The 25,855-nt window shown below is 36.4% G+C and overlaps 1 protein-coding gene across 1 annotated transcript in view; it reads left to right on the top strand.

Annotated features, from left to right (window-relative positions):
• Positions 1–24,446, top strand: part of LOC121407055 — a 29,976-nt gene extending 5,530 nt beyond the window's left edge. Inside the window, exon 2 of the mRNA XM_041597970.1 lies at positions 22,624–24,446. Coding sequence (XP_041453904.1) covers positions 22,724–23,638 — 915 coding nt within the window. The 5' untranslated portion in view covers positions 22,624–22,723 and the 3' untranslated portion in view covers positions 23,639–24,446. The remainder of the gene's footprint in view (positions 1–22,623) is intronic.
• Positions 24,447–25,855: the final 1,409 nt, after the last annotated feature.

The raw sequence follows: 25,855 nt of genomic DNA, 5'->3' as shown, positions 1-25,855 counted from the left end.
ATGAAAAATTGTCATTTTTTCCGCTCGCGGGGGACTTTTTGTTGGGGGTGCCCCTCTTTCCTCGGTCTTCGTAATTAAGAAATTTGTCAATGTGTTGTAAGCAATCGTTTTCAGTTCTTGTACTATCTGCGTTTTATGAATTCTTGCTTTTTATAATTGAAAATAAAACTCTTCAGTTTTGACCAAAGAATTGTGAGAAACAGATTGATTCGTCCGTAATCTCTAATTCAAGTTGAAAAAGGAAACAATTGATAATTCAACCTGTTTTATTAATGTTTTTATATGCAGTGAACATCTTGGCAAAATATTATGTGCAGTAGAATGTTTTTCATGTTTCAACCTTCATTCTCATAAGTATGTTAAGATATGTATTTGTTGGTTTGCTAGTTTGTGTCTTCATCAGTCATCATGCCAGTAATTCAAGATTCATCATAATTTTTAAAATCTATAATGTGGATTAATTAACTGAAATTTCGTCCAAAGTCAAGATTTAGCTCACAATGAATTTGAATAATTACAACCTACTAGTTTCTTCTTTGTTGTTGCCTGACCAAATTTATATTTTAAACTATCAAAATGTTTTTAAACCCTTGTATATAATAAGCTAAACTTCCGTTTTTTATTGTTTGTCAATTGGATTACTCTGTTGCTTTATTCGCTCCTGTCGCATGCTGAATTCTATCTCTAACTCAAAATACTCACGCTTCGGATTAATCACGTTTATTACCAAAGACTCTTACTTGGCCCTTGGCCATCGGGACACCCGATACCGTCATGGCCGCCTCCTCCATTGAATGGAATCGGGTATTCGTTTGTAATCAAACGACTTATCCTAGATTCGATATCCTTCTTGACCTGCAGAGGAGCTTGGGGTAGGATGTATATAGAAAATCTTGTCTCTCTTTGTCTCTTCTCCAGCTCAGCTCTTTTCTTCCTCCTCATCAGCTTAAGAGTTTGTCAATGTCGTGTGCAATTGTTTTCAACTCAATGATGAAGTTTTGACTGAGGTAGTGCACTGTTAGGAAAAAACGAAGATTTTATGGCAAAAAAAAATTACATAAAAATTAATCATTATGTATTGTTATAGCATGACTTTTCTACAATTTAACTGAACAGGTCTATTTTTGAAAAGGAAAAAAAAAGTTTATCACACTAATTACAGGAAATTTGTCAGGTTTCATACCTCAAATACCATTTATTTTACACGTTACAATATATAAGATTACTAGTGCAGGTCCGGGGGGGGGGGGGTTAGGAGGAGTAAGGAGATTTTTTTTAAGAGTGCGTGTGCTTTATGCACCTTTTATGCTTTTTATAATTGAAAACGAAATCCTTCACATTGACCATATAATAAAAAAAATTAAAGACCTATTTATTCGTCATTAAAGTTTGTATGCAGTATATATTATAGAATCATGCATTGCTATATATCCCTGTCGTGTTCAGTATGTTATAAGATGCATCAAGTAGTGTTTAACAAACAGAACAAAAGATCGGTTCGATAAGTGCAGTATTTTGAATTTTAATTCAATTTTATTCATTTATTTATTCAACCATCAAAAGGATAAAAACAGTACAATATACAGTATTAACAAAGTATTAAAAAAATAGATGGTTGCGAGACCCCGGAGAAGCGATGCTTATGAAAGGGGGTCACCACGATAGATTAATACATTAATTACAAATAAACAAGTGTGAAGAAAAGTATAATTTACAATATGTAAACAATGACAGAAAAATATGGTTTGATCAAATGATTACAAAATTTAAAAAGAGTGAACATCTTAGATCAAAATTAAAAAGTCATTCCTCAGCCCAAAATTTGATGTATTTTATTTTCATTTCTTTACCAAGGGAGAGTTTTCTTTGACATATCAGGCAATAAAAGAAGTGAAACTATAAGGAAATAAATAATTATTTGCTCACGTATTTGTTATCTTATAATATTACAATGTTTTAAGATAAAATAAATTTTTTATTTGATTAATTCGTTTGAATAATGTATTACTAGATTCATTTTATCTGTGTTCATTCAAATTGACTTATAATTATTTATTATATGTGTATAACATTGTAGTAGTGTGGAACGCATCTCTTAACGAACGAAGTTCGATGCCACTTGTGGTTTATAACACCTCCCCATCTCATTATTTCCTTATCTTCTTTGAAATTTGACTGAGTGCAAAATTTCGTTTTGAAATATTTAGAACAGCCTATACCCACTCCAATGACCCCAAAACTTATGCCTTTCTGCCTCTCAACCAAATATATGATTATCTCTGCTTTGACATGCAACCCCGAAATTGTTGAAGCCCAAATTAAATTTTGGCGCTGGAGGCTAGCCCCTATAGTGCATTGTACCCAGGCGATGATTTGATATTGGCTGCCTCGTAATGTTGTCAAAAAAGTTCAAGTTGATACCTATCTCCTCCTAAATCTGATCATGATATTGGAGGATATGGCTTTCACACCATACATGTTATTGAAACCATCTTTATTATACCTACTATATACGTCAGCATTTCTTCCCTTTTCTGGTGTAGCAGGAGGGAGGGGCAGGGGGGTTCATATCTTGAAGGGAAAGAATTTTGACAGGTCAGGATCCTCCTCCTGCTCATCGTGAATGTTGTAATAATTTGTTAATATATTATTTTGGTCATGCAATTACTAATGTTTGTACGACACTTTGTCTATGATTCTGGCAAAAAAAGTAGGCCGAATCAACATTATGCTTGATATGTTATGAAAAATTATTGTACGAATGGTATGAAGGCGGAAGAAAACAATCTAATGAAATAAAAACTGAAAAATGTAAAATGTTTAATCGTACGGAATGTGTCATTTTTAACATGTTTTCCATCGAGTCCATACATAGTTTTTAAGACATGTTATGCTCTTGAAAGTGAAAGATTTAGAGTTTTCCCGTAATAATGCGCTACCAAATACAAAATACTCAATGCTTTGGAGATGGTATACTGTATGTGATTTTTGTATTTTTTATAGGCCTAGACCGCTGCTTTAATATGTAGTATTGCCTGTATATGAAATCACTCTTGAATTCAACTCTGTATGTACAAATACGATGTTAAATAACCCGGATTTTACAGAAAAACATAAGATTTTGCAGAAAGCATTAGAATCATTCTGCAATTTCTTATAACATGAAATTTTCTACAATTTAACAGGTCTGATTAATAGAAGGGGTAATTTATTGAGGAAATTTTTAAAGGAGAATGAAACCATTGGAACAAGATAGCTTGTGTGAAAACAGAAAAGTCAAAGAAACAGATCAACGAAAGTTTGAGAAAAATCGGACAAATAATTAGAAAGTTATGAGCATCTGAATATTGCAATCACTCATGCTATGGAGATAGCAAATTGGCAATGCGACAAAGATGTGTGATGTCACTTGTGAACAACTCTCCCCATTACTTTAGTATATATTTCACTTGAATTGCCTCTTTTATCACATCTATCCATAGATCATGTGTTCTTTCTACATGAGGGCATGTAATACATATTTTTTAAGAATACATCATGGATAAAGAGTTTGTATCATCATAAGAAAAAGCAAAAAGAGACATTTTGAGGGTATTTTATAGTCCGCCAAAGGGAAAGTTGTTCATCAGTGACATCACACATCCTTGTCGCATTGCCAATAGGAGGATCTCCATATAGCATTAGTGATTGCAATATTCAAATGCTCATAACTTTCTCACTATTTGTCCGATTTTTCTCAAACTTTCTTTATTCTTATTCTTTGATTTTTCTGTTTCTACAAAAGCCTATTTGTTCCAAAGGTTTCATTCCCCTTTAAGGTTCAATTCACCAAATGTACTACCAATTTCTTGTAAACTTTAGACAATAAAATGTGAGCTAACATTATGCGGATTACAGGTGTTATCGAAATTGTTACAAGAACTTCTTTTTCAAGGATAAATTTTCTAACAGTGTACTTTCGTTAGCTTTGTCTTTAAACTTTTTCATGCTTTTATTATGAATTATACATGAAAAATTCCTTCTTTTCATTAAAACCTAGACGTTTATCATGGTATCAAGTTCCTATCTCAGAAAGATTACATCCATTGTAATAAAGAAGACATAGTTCAATAGAGAGACCTGTAAAATTTCGTTACTTCGGTAATGTGTTGATTGCCCAAGGTGCACCGCTTTATAACCAATCAAATTTGTTGACCAGTAAACATCAATTTAAATGAGGTTAATATGGCCCCGTTTTTCTACTCCACGGTAGCCATGGTGATAATGATATTGCCTTTGATGGTGATGGAATGGTGAGGGAGAAAACAAGAAAAGTTGGCAAACAGTCATCGGGTAGTATAAAAGTTGGCTGCAGAATGGTCTGTACTGAAATAAGTACGATTATCCTTCTGTCCTCGAAAAATAGGGAAAGTTCACCCCTATTGCCCCCCAAATGAGTGTAATAGATTGAAAGACAATAAAAATAAATGAAAAGGAAACAAGTCAATCAAAATGTCAAAGAAAATTAAAATTTTTGCAACATTTGTCTTTATTACGAGATTTTGACATTTGTGTCTTCATGGAATGAATGCAAATTCTTTACTTTTTCGTATTTTATTATGAAATGTTGAATATTTCAAATCTTTCTGCTCCAAAAATGGAATAAAACTTGGACCAGGAACTCGTATCGTCTTTATATAATTGTAAATAATGCTTTACACTGCTACAAGGAAAATTATTATTTTGTGTATAAAAAAGTCTTTAAAAAAATAGCAGAATAACATTATCTCAAAGAATAAAAAAATATAATAAATAAACGTACAAAGTTAATTTACTTTGCGAATATATTTTTTTTCCTTTGATGATTATTTTTCACGTTTGCCTGTTTGGTGAGGATTGTTTTGTATCTCACAGAACATGCATAATGAATCTGATTTAATATCATAAGTGGCTTTTGATATCTTTGCGCATTCGTGACGTTCACTTGTTTGTCTTCTTTGATTGCATTTTACAGATATTACAGGAATTAAGGGCAAATTCAAACACGAAGGCGAATACACATTGCATCGTTATCACCATCGTTATTATCAAGATAGAAATTTGAATGTCATGTACATTGAATTATTGAGTAATATGCATTTAGCCAATGCTTTCGAGTCTTCCGGGTATTACTGTTATATCTAACTTTCTAAATGCCTCTTCTTTCTTGAAATTTCTTGGTTTTCAAGTTCACTGCTCCTGTCACAGAGTGAGAGAGGAGAATGATGGATTACAGATGTGAGGCATCTAGCATCCCTGACCTTGATTAACCCCTGTATACTGTACCCACTCACTTGTTGCCCTCACAGAGATGCGATCCATTCGTTGTTGCCATGGGTACTAGACTCCACCACCACCACCACCATCATCATCATCATTGGTCAATGTGATGAATTCATAAGTTGTGTCACAGTCACACCCACCCAAATAACTCCAAACCGACCGATGGTATATCATTGTAAAGAATGTAGTGTTATTGATCGGACTGGGATCGATTTCACCGATGTTACCGTAGCATTAGAGTGAGTAGTTCATTGCCATTTTCTGTTCCAGTTAGTGACGCAGCTGGGACAGGTGAAAGCCGTGAGCCTTTTCAAATAACTTGTTTTAATGATCGTTTTGCTCCATCATGTTCACATATAGAGCAGGATTAAGATTAAATGTATTTTATTGTTTGTGCTGAATTCGAAATACAGGTAAATGAAAACGATAGTGATGGTAATGATGATGATGATGAAGATGACAATGAAACGATAATGATTATCATGATGATGATAGTGAAATGATGATAATAAACATTAACAGAGATGGAATAGCGGTATCTGGTAAATAATTACAATGATGATGGTGATGATGATGATGATGATGATGATGATGGTGGTGGTGGTGGTGATGATGACGATGATGATAAAGATGATGAGGAAGATGATAAAAATGATGATGTCGAAACCTCATAACAAATAGCAGATAAGAGCATGCTTTAGCTAATCAAACATCTTCTGTCTTCTTTAGCATTATGATTAAATTTGTGAAAAGTTTATTCCTGTTTTGTAAAGTTCAGGTCCACTCATGCTGTTTGATCTACCCCTCTTTTATTACAGATTTCTGACAAGATTTAAACTTAAAGATAAAGAATCCATGGTACATGCACAGACAAATTACATTTCTTTTAAACATCAGCCACAAACCTATAGCGAGTGCTTGTTGATCAAATATTAACCCACAAATTATTAGACCCCTGAGGCCCTTGTGAAGCATATTTAAAGAGAAATTCCAGTAGTTGCAGTAAACACTGATTTCATGAGAAAGTCTGTAAAACCAGGCTTAATTGTCAGTATATCATCGAGGATCAAGATCTGGTACAGTCACATAAACTGAACTTTGTGAAATCTTGAAATCTACGCTGAAAAATATTCACACTGAAGATCACCAACACGGATAAGCGCACGTGGGACGGTGTATTATTATTGCTTTGAATGTCGTGCCCGACGCTTGACGCGCATCCTGTGCTTATTTGCTAATTTCTCAGCAATTACACAATTTCTTCTAGAATCCTTTGGCACATATTCTTTATTTATACAAACAGACACTTTGGTGGTCATTTCATTGGATTCTGTACGAACTCATTTTGATATCGTTACCAAACTGGCATTTACCTTTAAAAAATGAGATAACTCGGTAGTCAACAGGTTCGCACGCAAGATCCCTTGTGCTTTTAAGACGTGTAAGGAGAATGTGATGGATGAGGATGGACATTAAATATTGATGCATCGCGTGTCTTTGAATCCACAAGATCAATCTCCCCCCCCCCCTTCCCCTCTCTCTCCATATTTTATCTCTATCTTTATATATTCACATCCCTTATACGCGCCCCTCCACCCTCTCTCTTTCGAATCTACCCCCTTCCCATGATATCTTCTCGCCCCTTCTCTCTTCTAATCCGTATCACATATACTTCTCCACCCATTTCATCCTCTTACATCCCCTCTTCATTCTTCCCGCATCCGCAGACTTTTTTTTATTTTCCTCCATGTCCGATAACTCTCACCATGGACTTACTATTCAGAGAAGTAGGTCCATGCTCTCATAAAACATGCAAAACCGAGCAATAAACCGACTTATAACGGAACATTCATCTATGGTGTAAGATGCTTCAAGCTCACGATTAACGTTACTCATTAGAGCCTACTTTTTATTGCATGAAATGCAGTACACACGCACCCCCCCCCCTCTCTCTCTCTCTCTCTCTCTGGGCCTTTTCACACGTGAATCTTGAATCATCATTATAATGATGATTGCTATTGTAACCGTGACTGTGATTAGCGTTCGTGATTCTAATCATGTTCTAGTTTGGTTTCACACGTGCTAAATATTCGTCATTAGCCTTATTTTTCACTGGAATCATTAAAATTATGATATTTTTACTGTGTGAAAGGGCGGAATCTCTCTCTCTCTCAGCTTTGAAGAGATGGGCGTGGTATGCGTGCAAAAGCATAACCATGGTAACTTGTTTCTGTCACATTCAGAACCTACCTATTCTTATATAGTTTAAGATACGTGTGAAAGGCACCCATGTTCTTCGTACTTTTTGTATTCATTTATAATTTATTTTCGTTGGGCATGTTGGGGAGGGGTGCTCTCTCCTCCCGAGTGGAAAAAAAACAGTTATGTAGCCTGTATAGGTCATGGGTACAAAATCACATTCCGTACCTTTACAGACCCCGGACGTTTTGCATTTTATACATCTCCGGCTCACCCCTCCCCGAGGAGGGAGAATGGGGCGAAATGGATCGCGGTTGTTACTTGACGGTGAAGAGCTTCTCGATAAAATGTCAACCCATCCTTTAGGATTTGAAGGGTACTTGTCTTCTCCCTCACCCAGCTTCACCCCCGATCTGTCAGTGCTACTTAAACTCGGCGCTCCTCGTTCCTCATGCCTCATGCATGGAGAAGGGTCCATGGCCGCTTTGAGAAACCACGCAGAAGGGTTAACATAAACCCTGAAAATGCGGCAGTTGACAAAACAAATTTACGGCTAGGTAACTTTAAGATACAATATTGATTGTACAATTTCGTCTATTCGAAAACCATGTAGGCCTACAGAAAGTTTCGACTAATTCTGAAAGTCTATCGAATTATACCTGACAGGGCCCTGAACAGATGACAGCGGTCTCTTAATTGCTTTTTCCGATTCAGATTACCTATAATTCGAAAACATAGTTGACACTATTCTACACTTAATTGTTCAGTCTCGTACGTTTACATTTTCTTTAAAGTTTCATCATCAACAGCTTGTAAGTAGAACCCCTAAAATGAGTTATTTTTTAGGACGAAAAGCCAGATAATGTGAATCTGTTATTCAAGACAGATCATTATGATCTATTCAGCCTCATTTCTTGAAGATCGCGTAAATGCATGCATTATGCACTATCCTCGGGCAATTTCTTTCTTTGCTCAATAAATCCACATGTGCCGCCTTTTCGGTTTGATCTATTACCTGAACGGTGAAATTTTGCATTTATTCATTAAAAATCATACCAGGGCTTTTCAAGATAATTATTGGTTCCCTTGCTCCACTTCCATCTCTTGGCACTCTTTGCATAAAATTTTGTTATTGTCATGATTTTATGAAACTCCTGCTTTTGTAATATGACAATAATCTGTAGCATGTATATTCCCAGTGTTTTCTCATGTTGTTTGACTGCTTTGATGATAATACTTGCAAGGTACCAGGGAATGTTGATTATTAAATCCTCTTCTAAGAACATAATTATAACGAGAGTTGATGCCCTGCCAAAGGGCGCGATGGTCTTTTGTATAATTTAGAAATATGACTACATTGACTTCATTCGCCCAAACGAAAAGCTTATAGTCTTTCGCAGACTTGGTGCAAAACCTCACTGGATGGCATGCATACAGTTCGTCTGGGTTTCGAACCCAGGACCTCATCACTCCTGCAGTTTTAGACCACTACGTACTACTAAGCAGTTGTACATCTTCCATTCTGGTCTAAAGGATCAAAATTGAAGTTTCCGTTTTCAATTAAGTAGTTTCATATCTTCTACAGATCCTGCAGCAAATTGTTCAAATTACTTTCAACATTTTCGTACTTATCTTTCCGTGGATGGGGGGTGATTGTGAAACCTTCTTTTTCCAGCTTCTATTCTCTTTCCACTTTTCTTTTTAACTCTACTACTACTACTACTACTACTACTACTACTACTACTACTACTACTACTAGGCCTATTAATACTACTACTACTACTACTACTACTACTACTACTACTACTACTACTACTACTACTACTACTACTACTACTACTACTACTACTACTACTACTAGGCCTATTAATACTACTATTACTACTACTACTCCTCCTACTACTACTACTACTACTACTACTACTACTACTACTACTACTACTACTCCTACTACTACTACTACTACTACTACTACTACTAATACTAATACTACTGCTACTATATATCACTACTACTACTACTCTACTACTGCTACTACTTCTACTACTACTACTACTACTACTGTACTACTTCTACTATACTACTACTACTATATACTACTACTAATGTTGTTGCTGCTGCTACTACTACTACTACTACTACTACTACTACTACTGCTACTATATACTACTAATACTACTACATTACTACTGCTGCTGCTACTACACTACTACTGCTGCTACTACTACTACTACTACTACTGTACTACTTCTACTATACTACTACTACTATATACTACTACTACTATTGCTGCTGCTGCTACTACTACTACTACTCCTACCACTACTACTGTTACTGCTTCTACCCTTTCCTCCTATCTCCCTCTCTCCCTTTCTGTTCTCTCTTTCTTTACGCTAGCTCTTTATTTCATCCAACTTTTCCCTCACACTACACTCTATTTTTTGCCAGCATGGCTAAATGTATTCTCCTAACATTAGAAGTTACAGAGATGTCACGCCCCACATTCGTGAGAGCTTGGAGTAGGAAAAACAAGACAGGAGGAAGAATGGCAAGGTGTTGGACGAAGCGAGAGTGACAGACATGAGACAAGAGTTAAGATAAGATCAAGCACAGGTCGGATATGTAAATTGGACTGTAGAGCGCAAGTTGATAAAATGGGGCCTTGTTGTGTTGCCGTGAAGGAGTGGGATGGGGTGGGATGGGAAGGGGGTTACGATGTCAGCGAGAGTGAAGTTGGTGACCTCTTTACTATCATATTAAAATTCCATGCATAATATTTTGGATAAATGCTGTTCTTGATCACCCGAAAGCTTACAAGAAACTTGCCAGATGTAACAACAAGTAGTGTGTGAAAACTGAAATCCAAGTATTGTAATTAGTTTAGCACTATTGTGTTAAAGGAATACGCACATTATTGGGTTCGTAGGAAATAAATTGTCCTAAGTATAGCATCTTGAGACTATGCATTAGTTAAAGGTCGTATGAAAGAGAATTGTGGGTATCTTTGTGCAAAAGTTTTCAAGTGTTGCATAATTATACGTCCCTGTAACTGTTTTCACACAATATTCCCCTATTGCTAAACTTGGTTATTTGTTATCAGATTTTGATGACATTTTCGGCATTTTGCTCGGTAAATTTTACTCTTTTTAAATGGATATAATTATTTTCAACCCGGAATACCCCTCTAATAGTAAGGTATTCAAATTCGACAAGGCTGATGCAGGAAATCGGTTAGTGTTTATGATTGTCGATCTATTTCTATGAGCTATGTTATCATCATTCTCTCAAGTGACTCATTTTTATCCTTATTCAATCTTCTTGCTCCCCGTCTAACCCATTATCATGCAAGGAGGCCATTCTCTTTTTTTTCTGCTACTGGCAGAGAGAATTCTGGCAAGCAACTTGATACTTCATATCCACGTTCACTCCCTCACAACTGTTGCCGTCCCCCTTCTTTCTTTGAGGCAGGTATATAGACATGATGTTTAATTGAAGAACTCGAGTAACGCGCCCGTAGCACGGATCCTGAATAGAATGCAGGATCTCCCCTGGTACTTGGTTTAGAGAACAGCCGACGTTAGATGCGTGTCGAGATGCAGGAAGAAGAGAGTACAGGCCAGGGGTTCTTTTAAAAGAGTCGAGAGAAAGTGGAGCTGGGATGGTGAGAGATGGAAGTGGGATGAAAAGAAGAGTCGTAAAAAGAGAAGAAGATAGATGAGAGAGAAAGATAAGGGGATGATGAGATGAGGATGATGATGGTGATGATGATTATTATGATGGTGGTGTTAAATGATGATGATGATGGTGATGGTGATTGTTATGATGGTGGTGTCAAATGATGATGGTGATGATGATGATGATGATGATGATGATGTTGTTGATGATGATGATGATGATAATGATGATGATGTTGATGATGATGATGTTGGTCATGGTTGTGATGATGTTGGTTGTGACTGTTGTGGTGGTGGTGGTGGTGGTGATAATGATGACGATTGAATGATGATGGACGTTTACGATTAATAGCTCAAGACAAACTGTCCTGCAAGGTAGTAAGAAGGATCACAATATCCATAACCGATGAGATATAAGGCATGTTAGAGGCAGGGGTCACATTACGGACAGACAGAAATAAAGATGAAGGGAGAGTAATTATGGTTTTGTGTGAGATATTTGAGAAGAGGGAATAAGCGAGAGGAAAAATCGACTTCAGATGTACATAGCTTATTTGCTGTCATTCTAATCAGGATATTGAATGTCTGACAAATATCAATTTCACACATGTTCATTTTGAGAAGAAGTGGTAAACAGTCTCGTCAAAATTGTATGTCAGGAAAAGACATTATAATAGAAAAGAGTGAATAGATCTCTAGTAGGTCCATGGTCATACCAAGGATACATCCTTGGTCATACACATTTATTATGTTTATACAGTACGTATAAAACAAGTTTACACTTAGAAAAAAACCCTGTAAAATTATACATTTGTAATATCCTGCAGATTTTTCCAAATTTGAGCATTGGTACAGATCCATTTAAGCAAAATGACGATATAACTGTCGAAAAACATTTCCGCTTGAGTGAGCACCACTTACTTTTGAAAAGCTAGTGAAATAATGATTGGCGCAGAACTTTGAAATAGTTATGCGAATAAAAGTAGACCTTAATCATTAAGAACACGTGGAATTTAGCTAGTAAAATTGACTTTTATCTTTTTTAACTTGTTTCCTTGCCGATAATACTTCGAAGAGCGCATTATTGCGCCCCACCCCACTCCCCCACACACCGAGGCCATCGTGACGATATTTGCTTTACACTGAGCTGTGATATACATGAAATAGCTTAGGCTTGATTTTCATTTTATTAATCATTGTCAAGCTTGGAAAAAGTGTTGAGAAACAAGTATTAGATGAAAAATGAGAATATGTAAACCCATTTTAAGTGATAAAAACTTAGTGATAAATTTGTTTGATATAAACTTTTGTTCAGATTCAGTTGTCCTCAGATCCAGCTGGCACAAAAAGGGTAAAGATTGTGCTTACTAAGTGTTGAAATTTCAATTTGGGTGGCAAAGTCGTTTAAAAATGCTTGAATGTGTCCGTTTTATTTCAATTGACTACAAGTATATAAGGAAAATGTTTGATTTCGCCCTTTCCCCTTGACACAGCGTGAAAACAAGCATTTCCGCGCAACTATTTCTGCGAGCTTTACAAAAATGGACAGTGCTCACTCAAGTGTAACATTCTGTTAAAACTTTTACTTTCATTGGATAGATGAGACCCAAACCCAAGATTATATGTGAAAAGATTACCCACATATTGTATATTTTTTAATTCCCAGGGCTTTTTCAAAGTGTAATTTCTTTTTGATACGCACTGTATACTATTCCTGCAATTTTGTGTTCACATTTCATGTAATACTTTTAATATACTAAATGCAAACAGAAAAGGATAAAGCTAAAAAGAAATATTTACAGAAGAGAGATGTTGCGTCATGATGGGATAATGATGATGAAGAAGATGGATTGAAAAGGGACGAAGCTGTTTTAATACTATGAATACATTTATTAACAGCCTAAATATGCCTTGAAATTATAGCCCGTTAAATAGCATTTATAGGCTTGAGATTGAATTGAGACGAATTTTGTTTCAGTTTCCGCCATACTTTCATTGCGTGCTCAGGGGCTGGTTCATTAAAATAACTTGTTTTGTGCTTTTAACTGCCTTTGTAGTCGCTCCGTCGTCTTTTCAAAACCTTTTCCTGGCAAAGTTAAATCGTAAGTTCTTGAAACCAGCCCCAGAACTCCTCTTAACCAATGCTGAAGAGAGATTCCGGTGAAGTGACATCTCAATGTAATTGCAGTCGAGACCCCCTGGCAACGACCGCACCGAGCAAATTCAATCTATGAAACATCTTCTGATTAGTTGGACAATTTTATATGTTGTCTGTGTACTCTAGACGTTAATCAAATGGCAAATTGAACACGACAAGGTTTCTGCTTTGTAGATTCGATTGTCGTGAGTGCTTACATTGATTAAAGAGATGGTTTTCATGTCTTTAAGTTGATTGTTGTTTTGTAGACAATTATGTGCTATGCTTACTCGCATCGTTCAGGCATTATGTATTTGTGCTTGATGGCTTTTCAACATGTTCAATGTTTGTTTCAATAATAACAGTTATCATTATCATTACTGAGCGTACTAAGTCCTATCTGATGAAATAAAGAAAGTTATGACATTTTAAAGTTTCGCTTAATTTCACAAAACGGTTATATGCACATCCTGGTCGGTATGCAAATGAGGAAACTGATGACATCATCCACTCACTATTTCTTTGTATTTTATTATGTGAAATATTCTAATTTTCTCCTCATTGTCAAGTGAAACAGTGATTAATTCGTCCCCGAACATGTGGAATTAGCATTGTCTAATTATGGTTCAATCAAGTTGGTCTTTATTGTCAAATCTGTAAAAAGTGAAATATTGTATAATTCAAACAATAAAAAACAAAATAAATAGTGAGTGATGGACATCATAGACTGTCTCATTCATGTGCCACTGAGGTGTGCAACATTTTACAGGGAGGACTTGACCTTTAATAAGGGCTACAAAGTATTGTAATTATTGTCCTACTTTTGCGAGTATCAAGGACGAAATGTCCCAAACACTTTGTATTGGCCAAACATGGCATATGCATGGGGGTAATAATTTACGAGTGAGCGAACCGAGTGAGCAAAAATTCTGACCTCTTTAATACAAATTTCGTTTTGTGAGAGATATCAACATAATGTTAAAAAGTGAACATTGTTATCAACATTTTTTTCTTTCTTTCTCCTTTTTATTCTTGGTTTCGAAATTTAAGGAGGAAGCAGCCCCATCCCCATCTTTTTCGCCAGTAACCATTACTATCCATCATACATAGCATATTTACCACAATATTCTTGACAAATGGGCGGCATTTCAAGGGGTAGAAGGGAATACGTCCATCTTGGATTATGAATTTTGTATCGCGAACAAAAAAGGTTCCTCTCCTGTCTGACCGTGAAGAAACAAAATCTCTTCACCAGCTGACAAAATTATAGGGGTGGGATCTAAATAGATTCCATCAATCATCAATTCTTTGTTGAAAGATTCAGAAATCCTTTCTCAGGTTTATCGTTCTCTAACAAGTGGAGGACACGCCACTCTCTTGGTACGTGAAAGAGATTTGTGATTTTCTTCTTGCAAGGTTGCCTATGACGCATGTGAATGACATTGAACATCATAAGCATCATTGAATTGGGGAAGATACTTCCTTGGATTTCCGCCATAGGTCAGGTCAGTATAGGTTTGATCACGACGAAGCATTTTCCTTTAGAGTTGGGAGAGATAGTCTGGCAATTTTTCACAAAATTGGAATCCAGTGGTGGTTTGAGATTATGACATCATTTGCATAAGGGCTATATCGTGACGCACCGATCTATTATCGTTAAAACATAAACATCCAGCAGAGTGTGAACAACCCCTCGGAGACTCCTTTCAACTTCTCTGGTTACAACTGCCTGTGAAGACCATTGCCTCATCGATAGGTTAATCCAATGTAATAATAGGCGGAAACCGAAGAATGTAAACACTCCAGCGTGTCTGAAGATTGACAGTTAACAACCTGTTGCGTGAGTGAAGGATGTGTACGGGAGATAATTTGAATTTTACTTTATCAAGGAAGGGGGGGTAGCTTTGCACCTCATCCATTTCGCTGTCTTTCATTCCTCAAAGTTTTAATTCTGTCTTGTATTGCACAGTGAATGGATCTTCTTTAGATATTATTATTATTATACTGACTCTAACCTGGCAAGCTTTTATTCAGCGCACATGTATTACAAGATGTTAATAATAATTTGTCAGGTATATCCATTCTTTTTAACCGCACGTATAATAGATCCTCCACAGCACTGTACCTACGCCTGCACAATTTTAAAAGTACGATGATACACCAACCTGGTGCACTGTACTTTCATGGATGATGATGATCCATTAACTTCACTTGGCTTGTAATAGGTCTATGCCTAGATCGAGTGGAACACACTTTAGTTCTCTTGCTCGAGGAGACGGATTCGAACACACGACCCTCTTATTGAAAGGCGAGCGTATAACCACTAGACCACGACGCTCCTGCATTTCTCTGCACATCCTCTCCCCATCTCAACTTATCTCTTTCTCTAACCCACTTCTTGCTCTTTGTCTTACACCCTCTGTTTTTGTTCCCTTGTCTTCCTTTTAGATTTTATTTTTAGAATTCCGTTAATGTTGAAAGATGCGATATATTGCCAATATTTCCATTTCAAATTGAAGTATAATCTGCACAACCATCAAGATTTGAGAGCAATTGTGAGCATTTTTTTTTCGTCTTTGCAAAAAAAACCCGACCAATATCATTATCAATTCAAATTGTTTTTATCATAAACATTGACGAAATCCGTGGCACATAGGACAGACACCCTTTAAGGGGATTACAAGATCAATTTCAATGTCAGAAGAAAATGACACTTGTACTTCGCACGAGCTGTTAATGTGTCGGCAATCTTGTAAAGATATCTGCTTTCAGGTGATAGCACAAGATGAAGGTCTTACTCGGAGGATATCTCGCTTCATTTTATGTTTGTTGCCATGGGCAACGGTGATCAATGGCAGCAGTGATCAATTGGTGTTCCGATGTGAGTGGATGTGTTTTTCTCCATCGCGCTCGAACAGGAAACAAAGGCGAAATAATACATACAAAGTACCTATATGCCGACAGTTGCGTATTCCTCGATGAATTTGAGATCGGTTTTGGCTAAGGGGCTTGTCATTTATTTTATCCATTTAATAATTATTGTATTCTGAAAAACATATGTATGCTATCTAAAAATACTCACCATGTTTGTATACAGTGCGTATCAAAAAAAGTTTACACTTTCAAAAAATCCTGTAAAATTATACCTTTGTAATATCCTGAGTATTTTTCCACATTTTAACATTAGTACAGATCCATTAAAGCAAATGACGATATAACTGTCGAAAAATATTTCCGCTTGAGTGAGTACCACTTACTTTTGAAAAGTTAGTGAAAAATGATTTGCGCAGAACTTTGAAATAGTTATGCGAATAAAAGTAGAACTTAAACATGAAGAAAAAGTGGAATTTAGCTAGTAAAATTGATTTGAAGATATCTTTTACCCTTTTTAACTTGTTTACTTGCCAACAAACACTTCAAAGAGTGCATTTCTCCCCACCCCACTCCCCCACACACCGAGGACATCGTGACGATATTTGCTTTACACTGAGCCTGTGATTTACATGGAATGACTTAAGCTTAATTTTCGTTTTTCAAATCATTGCCAAGCTTGGGAATAGCGTGGAGAAACAAGTATTAAATGAAAAATGAAACGTAAACCCACTTTCAATGATAAAAAACTTGTTAAAAAAGTTAAAAAAAATGCTGGATATGTCTGACATAAACTTTTGTTCAGATTCAGTTATGTCCTCAGTTCCAGCTGGCACAAAAATGGTAAAGGTTGTGCTTACTAAATGTTGAAATTTCAATTTGGGTGGCAAAATTGTTGCAGAATGCTTGAATGTGTCCGTTTTATTTCAATTGACTATAAAATTGCAAGGGAAATGTATGAGAAATGTTTCGCAGGGCAAGTTTGATTTCGCCCTTCCCCCTTGACACAGCGTGAAAATGAGCATTTCTGCGCAAACAGATTTCTGCGAGCTTTACAAAAAAGGACAGCGCTCACTCAAGTGTAACATTCTGACAAAACTTTTAATTACATTGGATAGATGAGACCCAAACCCAAAATTATATGTGAAAAATTTAGCTACATGTTGTATATTTTTTCATTCCCAGGGGTTTTTCAAAGTGTAAACTTTTTTTTGATACGCACTGTAGAGTATTCCGATTCGGACGATTTCTCATAAAGGAGTAAATCTCATTGAAAGTTCGGGGTGTGTTTCGGCATTTTAAATATATATATATTTCATAATACTTCGATTGACCCAAGAATTACGTAAAGCTTGATATACAGAGGAATGGTTACATGGATGGAGGTGGAATTATAATGTTACAATAAAGGAATGAAACGAAGGGAACAAGCTGAATTATTGAAGTGATTTTCAAAGTCGGCTTCCGTATTCATTTTTATTTACATTTAAGTTTGAGGGATCACACTTTTGGATGTATTTGTTTATTTTTTTTTTTTATTATTATTATTTTGTTAGGTATGGGACATTTTCTGTCTCTGCTGTTTACGACCATGCTCATAAATATGATAATGTTCACAATTAAGAAAGATCTCAGTCATGTCAGTGTAGGGATATTACTTCCAATACTAGTATACACCACTTACCGCTGAATATCTTACTACAAATACAATGTCTGTCACAATAACTTCAAATCAGTATCCTACGACATCCTTCATATTCTCTTCATTTAATTTAATTTGATATTTCGCTCATTCGTTATAAAATGGAACTTCAGAAAATACATGTTGATGAATTTCATATCGAAGCAACCAATTATAAACAGATAAGTAAATAAGATGCAGTAATTTGATATTTAACGGTACAGCAGTAAATGTATGGATGGTAAACACGTGCAATACATTATAAAACGGAGAGTAAATGAGGGCAATGTGGTTTTATGGAGTTCAGGTCATTGAATGCAAATTCTTACTAGCTTGTTGTTGTTACTTGAGTATTGTATTGGTGTAATTCACTTGTTCACCATGTGTGATATAAGTAAGAAACTATGGGGTTGTTTTAATGCAATCGAATAAAAGATGTAGGAATTATAAAGGTTACCGATAGACAATAATGAATTTCATCTCGCAATTATTGACAGAACTACTGACGTTACTACTTCATTTTCATTATTACTAATATTACTATTTCTGCTATACAACTCCTCCTACTGCTGCTACTATTACTACTACTACTACTACTACTACTACTACTACTACTACTACTACTACTACTACTACTACTACTACTACTACTACTACTACTACTACTACTACTACTTCTTCTACTACTACTACTACTACTACTACTACTACTACCACCACCACTACTACTGCTACTACACTGTAAAACTAATGAAGTGCTAATTTTGCACTTCCAGTGCTTGTATAGTGACTGCACTATATCAGTGCTGATTTTCTAGTTCAAATTTAAACTATACTTTAAATTTGAACTAGAAAATCAGTACTAGTGCAGTCACTATACAAGCCCTGTAAATGCTAAATTAGCCTTCATTTTTTACAGTGTACTACTACTACTACTATACTACTACTATATACTACTACTACCTCTACTACTATATACTACTACCTCTACTACTACTACTACTACTTCTTCTTCTACTACTTCTGCTACACGCTCTTTAAGAGCTAAATTAGCACTTCATTTTTTAGAGTGTACATACTACAGCTACTACCAGACATCAGTTTTACCACATTAAGACTTCAAAATATTTGACTACGTAATATCGAAACAGCAAGAAGGCCGAAATCTCATACATATGAATAAAAGTAAGAAGAAAAGACTTTCGTCAGTAATAATGGGGGGGGGGGTTCGTTCATAATACCCTCATCTACCACAGAAAAAAATATTTTCTGAATCTCCTTATTTGTTATAACTCAAATGATGTCACTTAATACTAGCTAAATGAGATGCGATTCATGTTTGAACAGAGGGTTTATGCTTGGAAGTTGGCGGATCTTTAGAAATTCAGTCAATATTGATCCTGAGTATATCCTCTGACTTGAGAGTGCCTGGTAAATATAGATATCAAGACGACAAGTGGTTGAGACAAGTGCTAGTATATGCATTGTCAACAATAGTTGTGTCTTCCCTCAGCTCGTAAGTTGCATATTGCATGCCTGATTCGATTTATATTCCATGTTCTTTTTCAATAAACTTCCTCTCTCTATCTTGCTCCGCTATTTTTGGCCTTACGTCTGACTCTCCCCCCCCCCCTCCCTTTCTTGCTCATTATATTTGTCTATAAACCCTCTTTATATTTTCGAAAAAAAATTAAAGTGCAATTGAATGTCTCTGAAAATAAGTAAATGGATTCTTTAATTTTTAAAGCATGAAAATTAATATTCAAATCAATTGTTCAACATCCATAAGTGTACGTCTTAAAGAAAGGCTAATAATGATACATACTTTCCTTTTTTTCACATGTATGGAAACATCCACTAGTCACAATGTTCACATTTGATATTTCTAATGGACATGAATATATAAAAACTCATTGCATTTTGTTCACCTTCCCAACATGGTGGAACAGATAAGAGAATGGTTCTCGGTAATAAAGAATTAAGCTTTCTTAACTTGTAATTATTATTGTAACTTCCATGGAAACATAGATTGCGATTGGCTATCAGTATTGGGCTCTGTTGCCATGGCACATCATCACACCACATTGTTTGTGAGTATTTTTGTGAAACATGTCCCTGAATGGATGTAACACGTTTCACGGTTCAATTTATGATCAAAGGCTAATGGAGTACTTGTCTATTCTCATCATGCCCTCATTTGATACGAAACAAGTGAAGCCATCTATCTCAGTAAAAGTTATCAGTACCTGCTATACTCATGCTCTTTTCGCCCGTCCCCTTTTCATACCTTTCTATATCCCTCTCTCCCGTGTGTCCTCACTTCTGTTTTGCCCCCCCCCCCCTTGAAGAGACTGCATTAAATCACACACTCACGCACATACACACACTCACCCTCTCACACGTACATGCAGAAGCATGGTATTACCAATTCTCTCTACCTCTTCTCATCCACACACACACACACACACACACGAGATGTTTCCCAGACGTTCCCATTATTTTGTTCGTTGGTCATGTTGGTCAGGAAAGTTATTCTAGTACTTTTATGAGCTCTTTCCTCTCTCCTCCCGACTCCTACTTCTTTCTACCCCTATATACCCACACCATTTCTTTCCTGATGATAATACAGTAACCCATTAGATACTTAGTGAGGTTTTGATCTAAATCTACTGTGACTTTCCGCTGCCCTGGAAAAAAAAAAGAATTACAATTTTCAGATCTCCAAAGATTATACGTGCACCTGCTTTCGTGTGCAGACCATCCCGACAAGCTTCACATCAGAGAAGCAAATCAGGTTTCTGTTGCAAGTTTCGATTTAAGCATGATAATAGGATGATGATAGCAAATTTGATTTAAAAAAAATAGAATAAAGGAGACAAGATGTAACTGTGCTCTGCTGATGAAATAGAATGCTGCAGTAAGATAGAGTGATTTATTCTTTTAAATTATAGTAAACAAAAAAACCACCAGCTTTGGTTACGTTACAATCACCATGATCATTATTATATAAATCAGATGAATCATTAACAACATTAAGATCATTACTACCTCTGCCACTATCGTCATCATCATCATTATCAACATCATCAACATCATCATCATCATCAACATCATCATCATCGTCATCATCACCATCATCATCATCATTATCATCATCATCACCATCATCATCATCACCATCATCATTATCATCATCATCACCATCATCATCATCACCATCATCATTATCACCATCATCGTCTCTATCAGCAGCAGCAGCATCGTCATCATGCACTGCACGAACGCGTAATAAATTCATGCCCTGAACCTACTAACGTCCAGTTGAAAGCTGGAATTTTCCTTACAAATGGGATTCATCGAATGAAAAATGGCTGTTATCTGATAAGAACATAAAGCTCAAGATCTTATCAAGATGTAGAAACAGTGGTGGGTAATCTTCCATGGAATCTCCCGGATCTAATACAGAAAGAAGGATGCTTACGGATAAAGTAGTTTATCCTTTTATTTCTCTTTAATCCTATTTCTCGTCCAAGTATGTTCCCCGAGGCCGTGGTTTATATTCTTTTTTTGGTATTACCTCAGTCTAGGAGGTATACCAAGTTTTATATTTTTTGCTATTACCTCATTTGATGAGGTACCTCGGTTTAAATGTCTGCAAGGTATTCTGGGGAGCATTCCACTCTCCTCCATAAAGGGTTCTTTCTCCTTTGATTACGTCTTGATGAAGAGAGATCCTTGCTCGACACACAAAGCTTTACGATTAATCGTGGGAGTGGTATGTGGTCGATTGCACCAATATTGATATGCAGTCAGTTGTAGAAATGTATTAAAATCACTAAGTTTCTGGGTAATGAGGCACGGGGTCTGTTAATTTTTTTTTTCTTTCTTCATGGATGATTATCCGAGTCTTATCTGTTGCCATGGAAATGTGATGACTTCATCCATTTACAAACTTTCCATGTCCTATGGCTTTAACCTGTGTGCCATACGAGAAGAGTAATATAATTGAGATAATCCGTCTTCATCTCCGATCAGACATTTCTCTAAGAAGTACTAGTATATCCTTACATGTAGTTCATGCCCCCATCTTTCCCTGAAAGTGGCAAGCCTTAATTTTGTTTCAACCCTAAGTGCAAGTCCATTTAGGATACTTTACCCAGCACAGTTAAGAATAGGCAATTTAAATACTTCTGACAACTTCTTTGTTCTCAACTAGTGGTTATAATTTGCATACTTAATATTTATTACGTTCAACACAATTATGATTTAATTTACTTTCAACAATGTATTTCCTTGTATTACGATAATAAGTTCTAGTAATTTTATATCATTGCATGTTTGTATTCAAGTATTTTTGTATTGTTGTAAATTGTACACATGTTTTTTATTCAGCCTTTGGCTGCGAGGCATGTTTTTAATAAACCATTATTGAATTGAATTGAATTGAACTAGCTTCCTTCCTACTGATGCTGAGAACCTGACATCTGTTTTATTACTGAGATAAGTGTATTTTAATGTTGAGGGATGATGTTAACATTGATATATTATTTTGTGAAGTGCATTCTTGGACGTATATCTCTAGGATGTCTGCAATCTTTGGACTCGTAATGGATTTCTTAAATGAGACCAAAGTGATGAAATCAGCACGCCGATGGTTGTTAATCCTGTACAAAAATGACGTTTTGTTTTAGGTCGTTGATGTATAGATATTTCAGTGTACTTATGCCACTATTCTTCTTCATTTATATTTTTTCTGTTAGGTTCCTGATGAGGTCCCACAAACTTGATCGGTCACCCTAGCTGCCTGGAGAAGGTGACCTTCAACACTTTACAGGACGCCCTCACAGTGACCGAGTCAAGATGGCTGTTACATGGCAGGACTTCACAATCTTTGGATCCTTCATGTTTTTCGTCGCCATCGGTTGGACATTCAAGCAGAGCTACGAGAAGTTCACCCGCTACCGCGAGAAAACCGAAGTCGACGAGGAGATCGAGAGTGTCATGATCGAACAGTGCTTCAAAAGATCATGGATCGAAGGCATCCTCATCGCAACCAGCGTCATCGTCCTCTTGCTCATCGAGATGATGCCACGGCTGGAGAAAGGAAAAGAGACACCCTCCGCAGCTATCGAGTCCCGATGGTTTATCTACGTCATCTGGTTACCATATGCCTTATACAGCGTGGTCTTAATTTTATGCGACTTTTATTCAACCTGGATGCGTGTTTGGATCAAACCATGTATATTATTTGCCCTGCTCTGTGAGTATGCCATCGTAGCAGCGCACCTGAACAGCTTACCGACCGGCTGTGACAGGTGCATGTACACACCTGTATGTACCCTTATATACTTCTCGGCCCTGGTAGTCGTAGGGGAACTTCTGGTGCCAGAGTTTGAGCAGCTTGCGTGGCTCCGTTGTGGATGCTCTCTGGTGCAAGGAACTTGGTTTGTCCAGATAGGATGCACCCTGAGTATGACAGGAAGGGAGTGGAGACGGGACGAGGGTGTCGGATTAACCGTTTTTATTATTTTCATCTGGCATTGCGTGCTCGCATGGATAGTGATACGCGTCTTGAAGAAGACGGTGAAGGTGGTGAGTACCTCGAGGCCGAGCGGAGACAATGCTTGGGAATACTTCGATTTGTATAGTGATGATGAAGATGATTTTTACTATGGGACCAAATCGACTAAAAACAGTGGTTGGATGCAGAGAGGGGGCATTGCCTTAACACCTGAACAAGTTATAGCCATGGGATATAGAACAGACTATTCATGACCGAGGTATTTCTTCATGCAGTTCTCGTTTGCTATTCCTAGGAGAAAAGATAACAATTGCAGTTCGGCCGGTATAGAAAGCTACCATCAAAGAGAAAATAATAGTCGGCTACTGTTGATACGTCTCTCATATAATGCCACATGTTCACTATGAAGAAAATGTCAGAGCGCAAGTTAAAACTGACGGGTTGTTTCCTTCGTGTGGTGATTGCCTGTGCAAAGTGCCAAATTGAGAGCTTTGGTTTTATTTGCAATAGTATATCATTTGAATTTTTTATACATGAATATTAAACAGGTTTCAATATCCATGCACCTTTTCTGCAAAAAGGAAGCACCGAATCTCATATCGTCCTTTTAAGTTCTTGTTTGTATGTTACCAGTTTCCAATTCTATACGCTCTTTCAAGCTGTGAAATGTGATGGCTAGTTTATTGCCTCGGGTAAAATCGTGTCATTTCAAGAAACATAGGCCTATAATTATTAATAGGACAATAAGACCTCATGCCCTTCCGCTTCTCATTACGGAGGAATGTTGACATTTTCGTTTTATAAATCTTCAGCTTTATATACATTATACATCCATGTAACCATGGTAACAGTATTCAATTTTACTCATCAGCATATCGTGAGAGAAAAATCTTAAAACAAAATTTCACTTGCCAAATTAATGAGTTTGTTTTTCACAAAAATGAGAATTTGTAGTCATTTCTTCTGTTCATTGTTTTGTTTTTATTAGATATAGCATATCAGGTAAAAGTATCAGCTTTCGAGAGTAAATTGTGCAATTTATTCGTCATACAAAATGTTCAATGTACTTGGAAAAAACCACAATTGTACAATGTTGATGATTCTTTAGCTGGACTAATAAATATTTTTTTTTTCAAATCTGCATATGACGCCGAATCAGTTTGTTTTGTACCTGATAAGATTCTATGAAACAAGAAAGTGGTGTTTTTGAATGTGTGTTGGGCAAAATGTATTGCATGGAAATGGATATTGCTCTCCCATGAAAGACAAGCACATCATTTAAAATATAAGCATGTATCTACCAGGATCAGGATGCCAGTGTACATAATTTCCCTTGTATGTGTAAATGCTAATGATGGACGTCTTCAAATATAAATGTCCTCCAAGACATTAGTAATTAATGTTAATATCCCTTCAGGGAGGGATGAGCTTTGCTGCCATGACTACAGAATTTATCAACTTTACAATATATTTAATTCATGGTATCACTATACAGTGGGGTATTCGTATATGCCTTCTGGTTTATACTTCCCTATTGTCTCTCAACCAATCAGTTTGAAGGAATTCAGTAGCTTGTAACAGAATCGTTAGTGAAATTCACTGCCAAATCGCTTTGTGAAACAGTTTTCACACATTAAGCCATGTATAAGTTTTTAACACCAAAGTCTGATGAATTGCCAGTTGTTCTCTGGTTTGACAAAGAAGTGCAATTTTGCACCATCCAATTGCAACACTGGTAGCTTGTTGCTGTTTGCAACTTTGCACCCTACGAAGCTGTTTGCGTCTATAATGGTGCAATTAGGTACACAGATTGCGACCATAAAGTTGTACCCTATGTGAGACAACTTTGCACCTGTTGGGATAAAAATTGACATTTTCCATTGCAAACTAAAGCAAGCGCTTGTGCATTTCTGTATTTCCCCTTTTTCGCACTCAAGGTGGAAGATCGCAGCCTCCCCCCCCCCCCACAAAAAAATGTAATGTCAGTATTACATTTAGGATGTAAAATTTCACATTTTTTGTCAAGTGTGTACATCTCTCTATCTATATATATATACAGGAATTGTGATTGAAAATAGTACCAGGAATATCTTTATTCAGCTCATGTTTCTTTACAACCATGGCCAAGATTTTTTTTTACGGGGTGACACTGCCAAAAAAATATGCTATAACATGTAGAAAGCAATTCAGGTTCGAAATCATTTATGTGGCTTATTTTGTTTCTTCTCTCCAATATGTGTTCCAAATGCTGTGTCATTAAAAGTTGCGCGGTAAGGAAACTTATAGGGAACGTTTGCTTTTATCTTTATTTTAGGCAAGACGCCATTCTTTGCTGTGTACTTTCTTCTATGCACTAATTACAGAGGTCATGGTGGTGCTAAAACGTTAGTGAACCCCAGCAGAAAATGAACATATCTAAAGGACAAGTCCACCCCAACAAAAACTTGATTTGAATAAAAAAGAGAAAAAAT

The sequence above is a fragment of the Lytechinus variegatus genome, chromosome 2 (genome assembly GCF_018143015.1).
Source record: "Lytechinus variegatus isolate NC3 chromosome 2, Lvar_3.0, whole genome shotgun sequence".
NCBI lineage: Eukaryota > Metazoa > Echinodermata > Echinoidea > Temnopleuroida > Toxopneustidae > Lytechinus > Lytechinus variegatus.
Note: the sequence above shows the minus strand (reverse complement) of the source record. Positions and strands in the feature narration are given on the sequence as shown.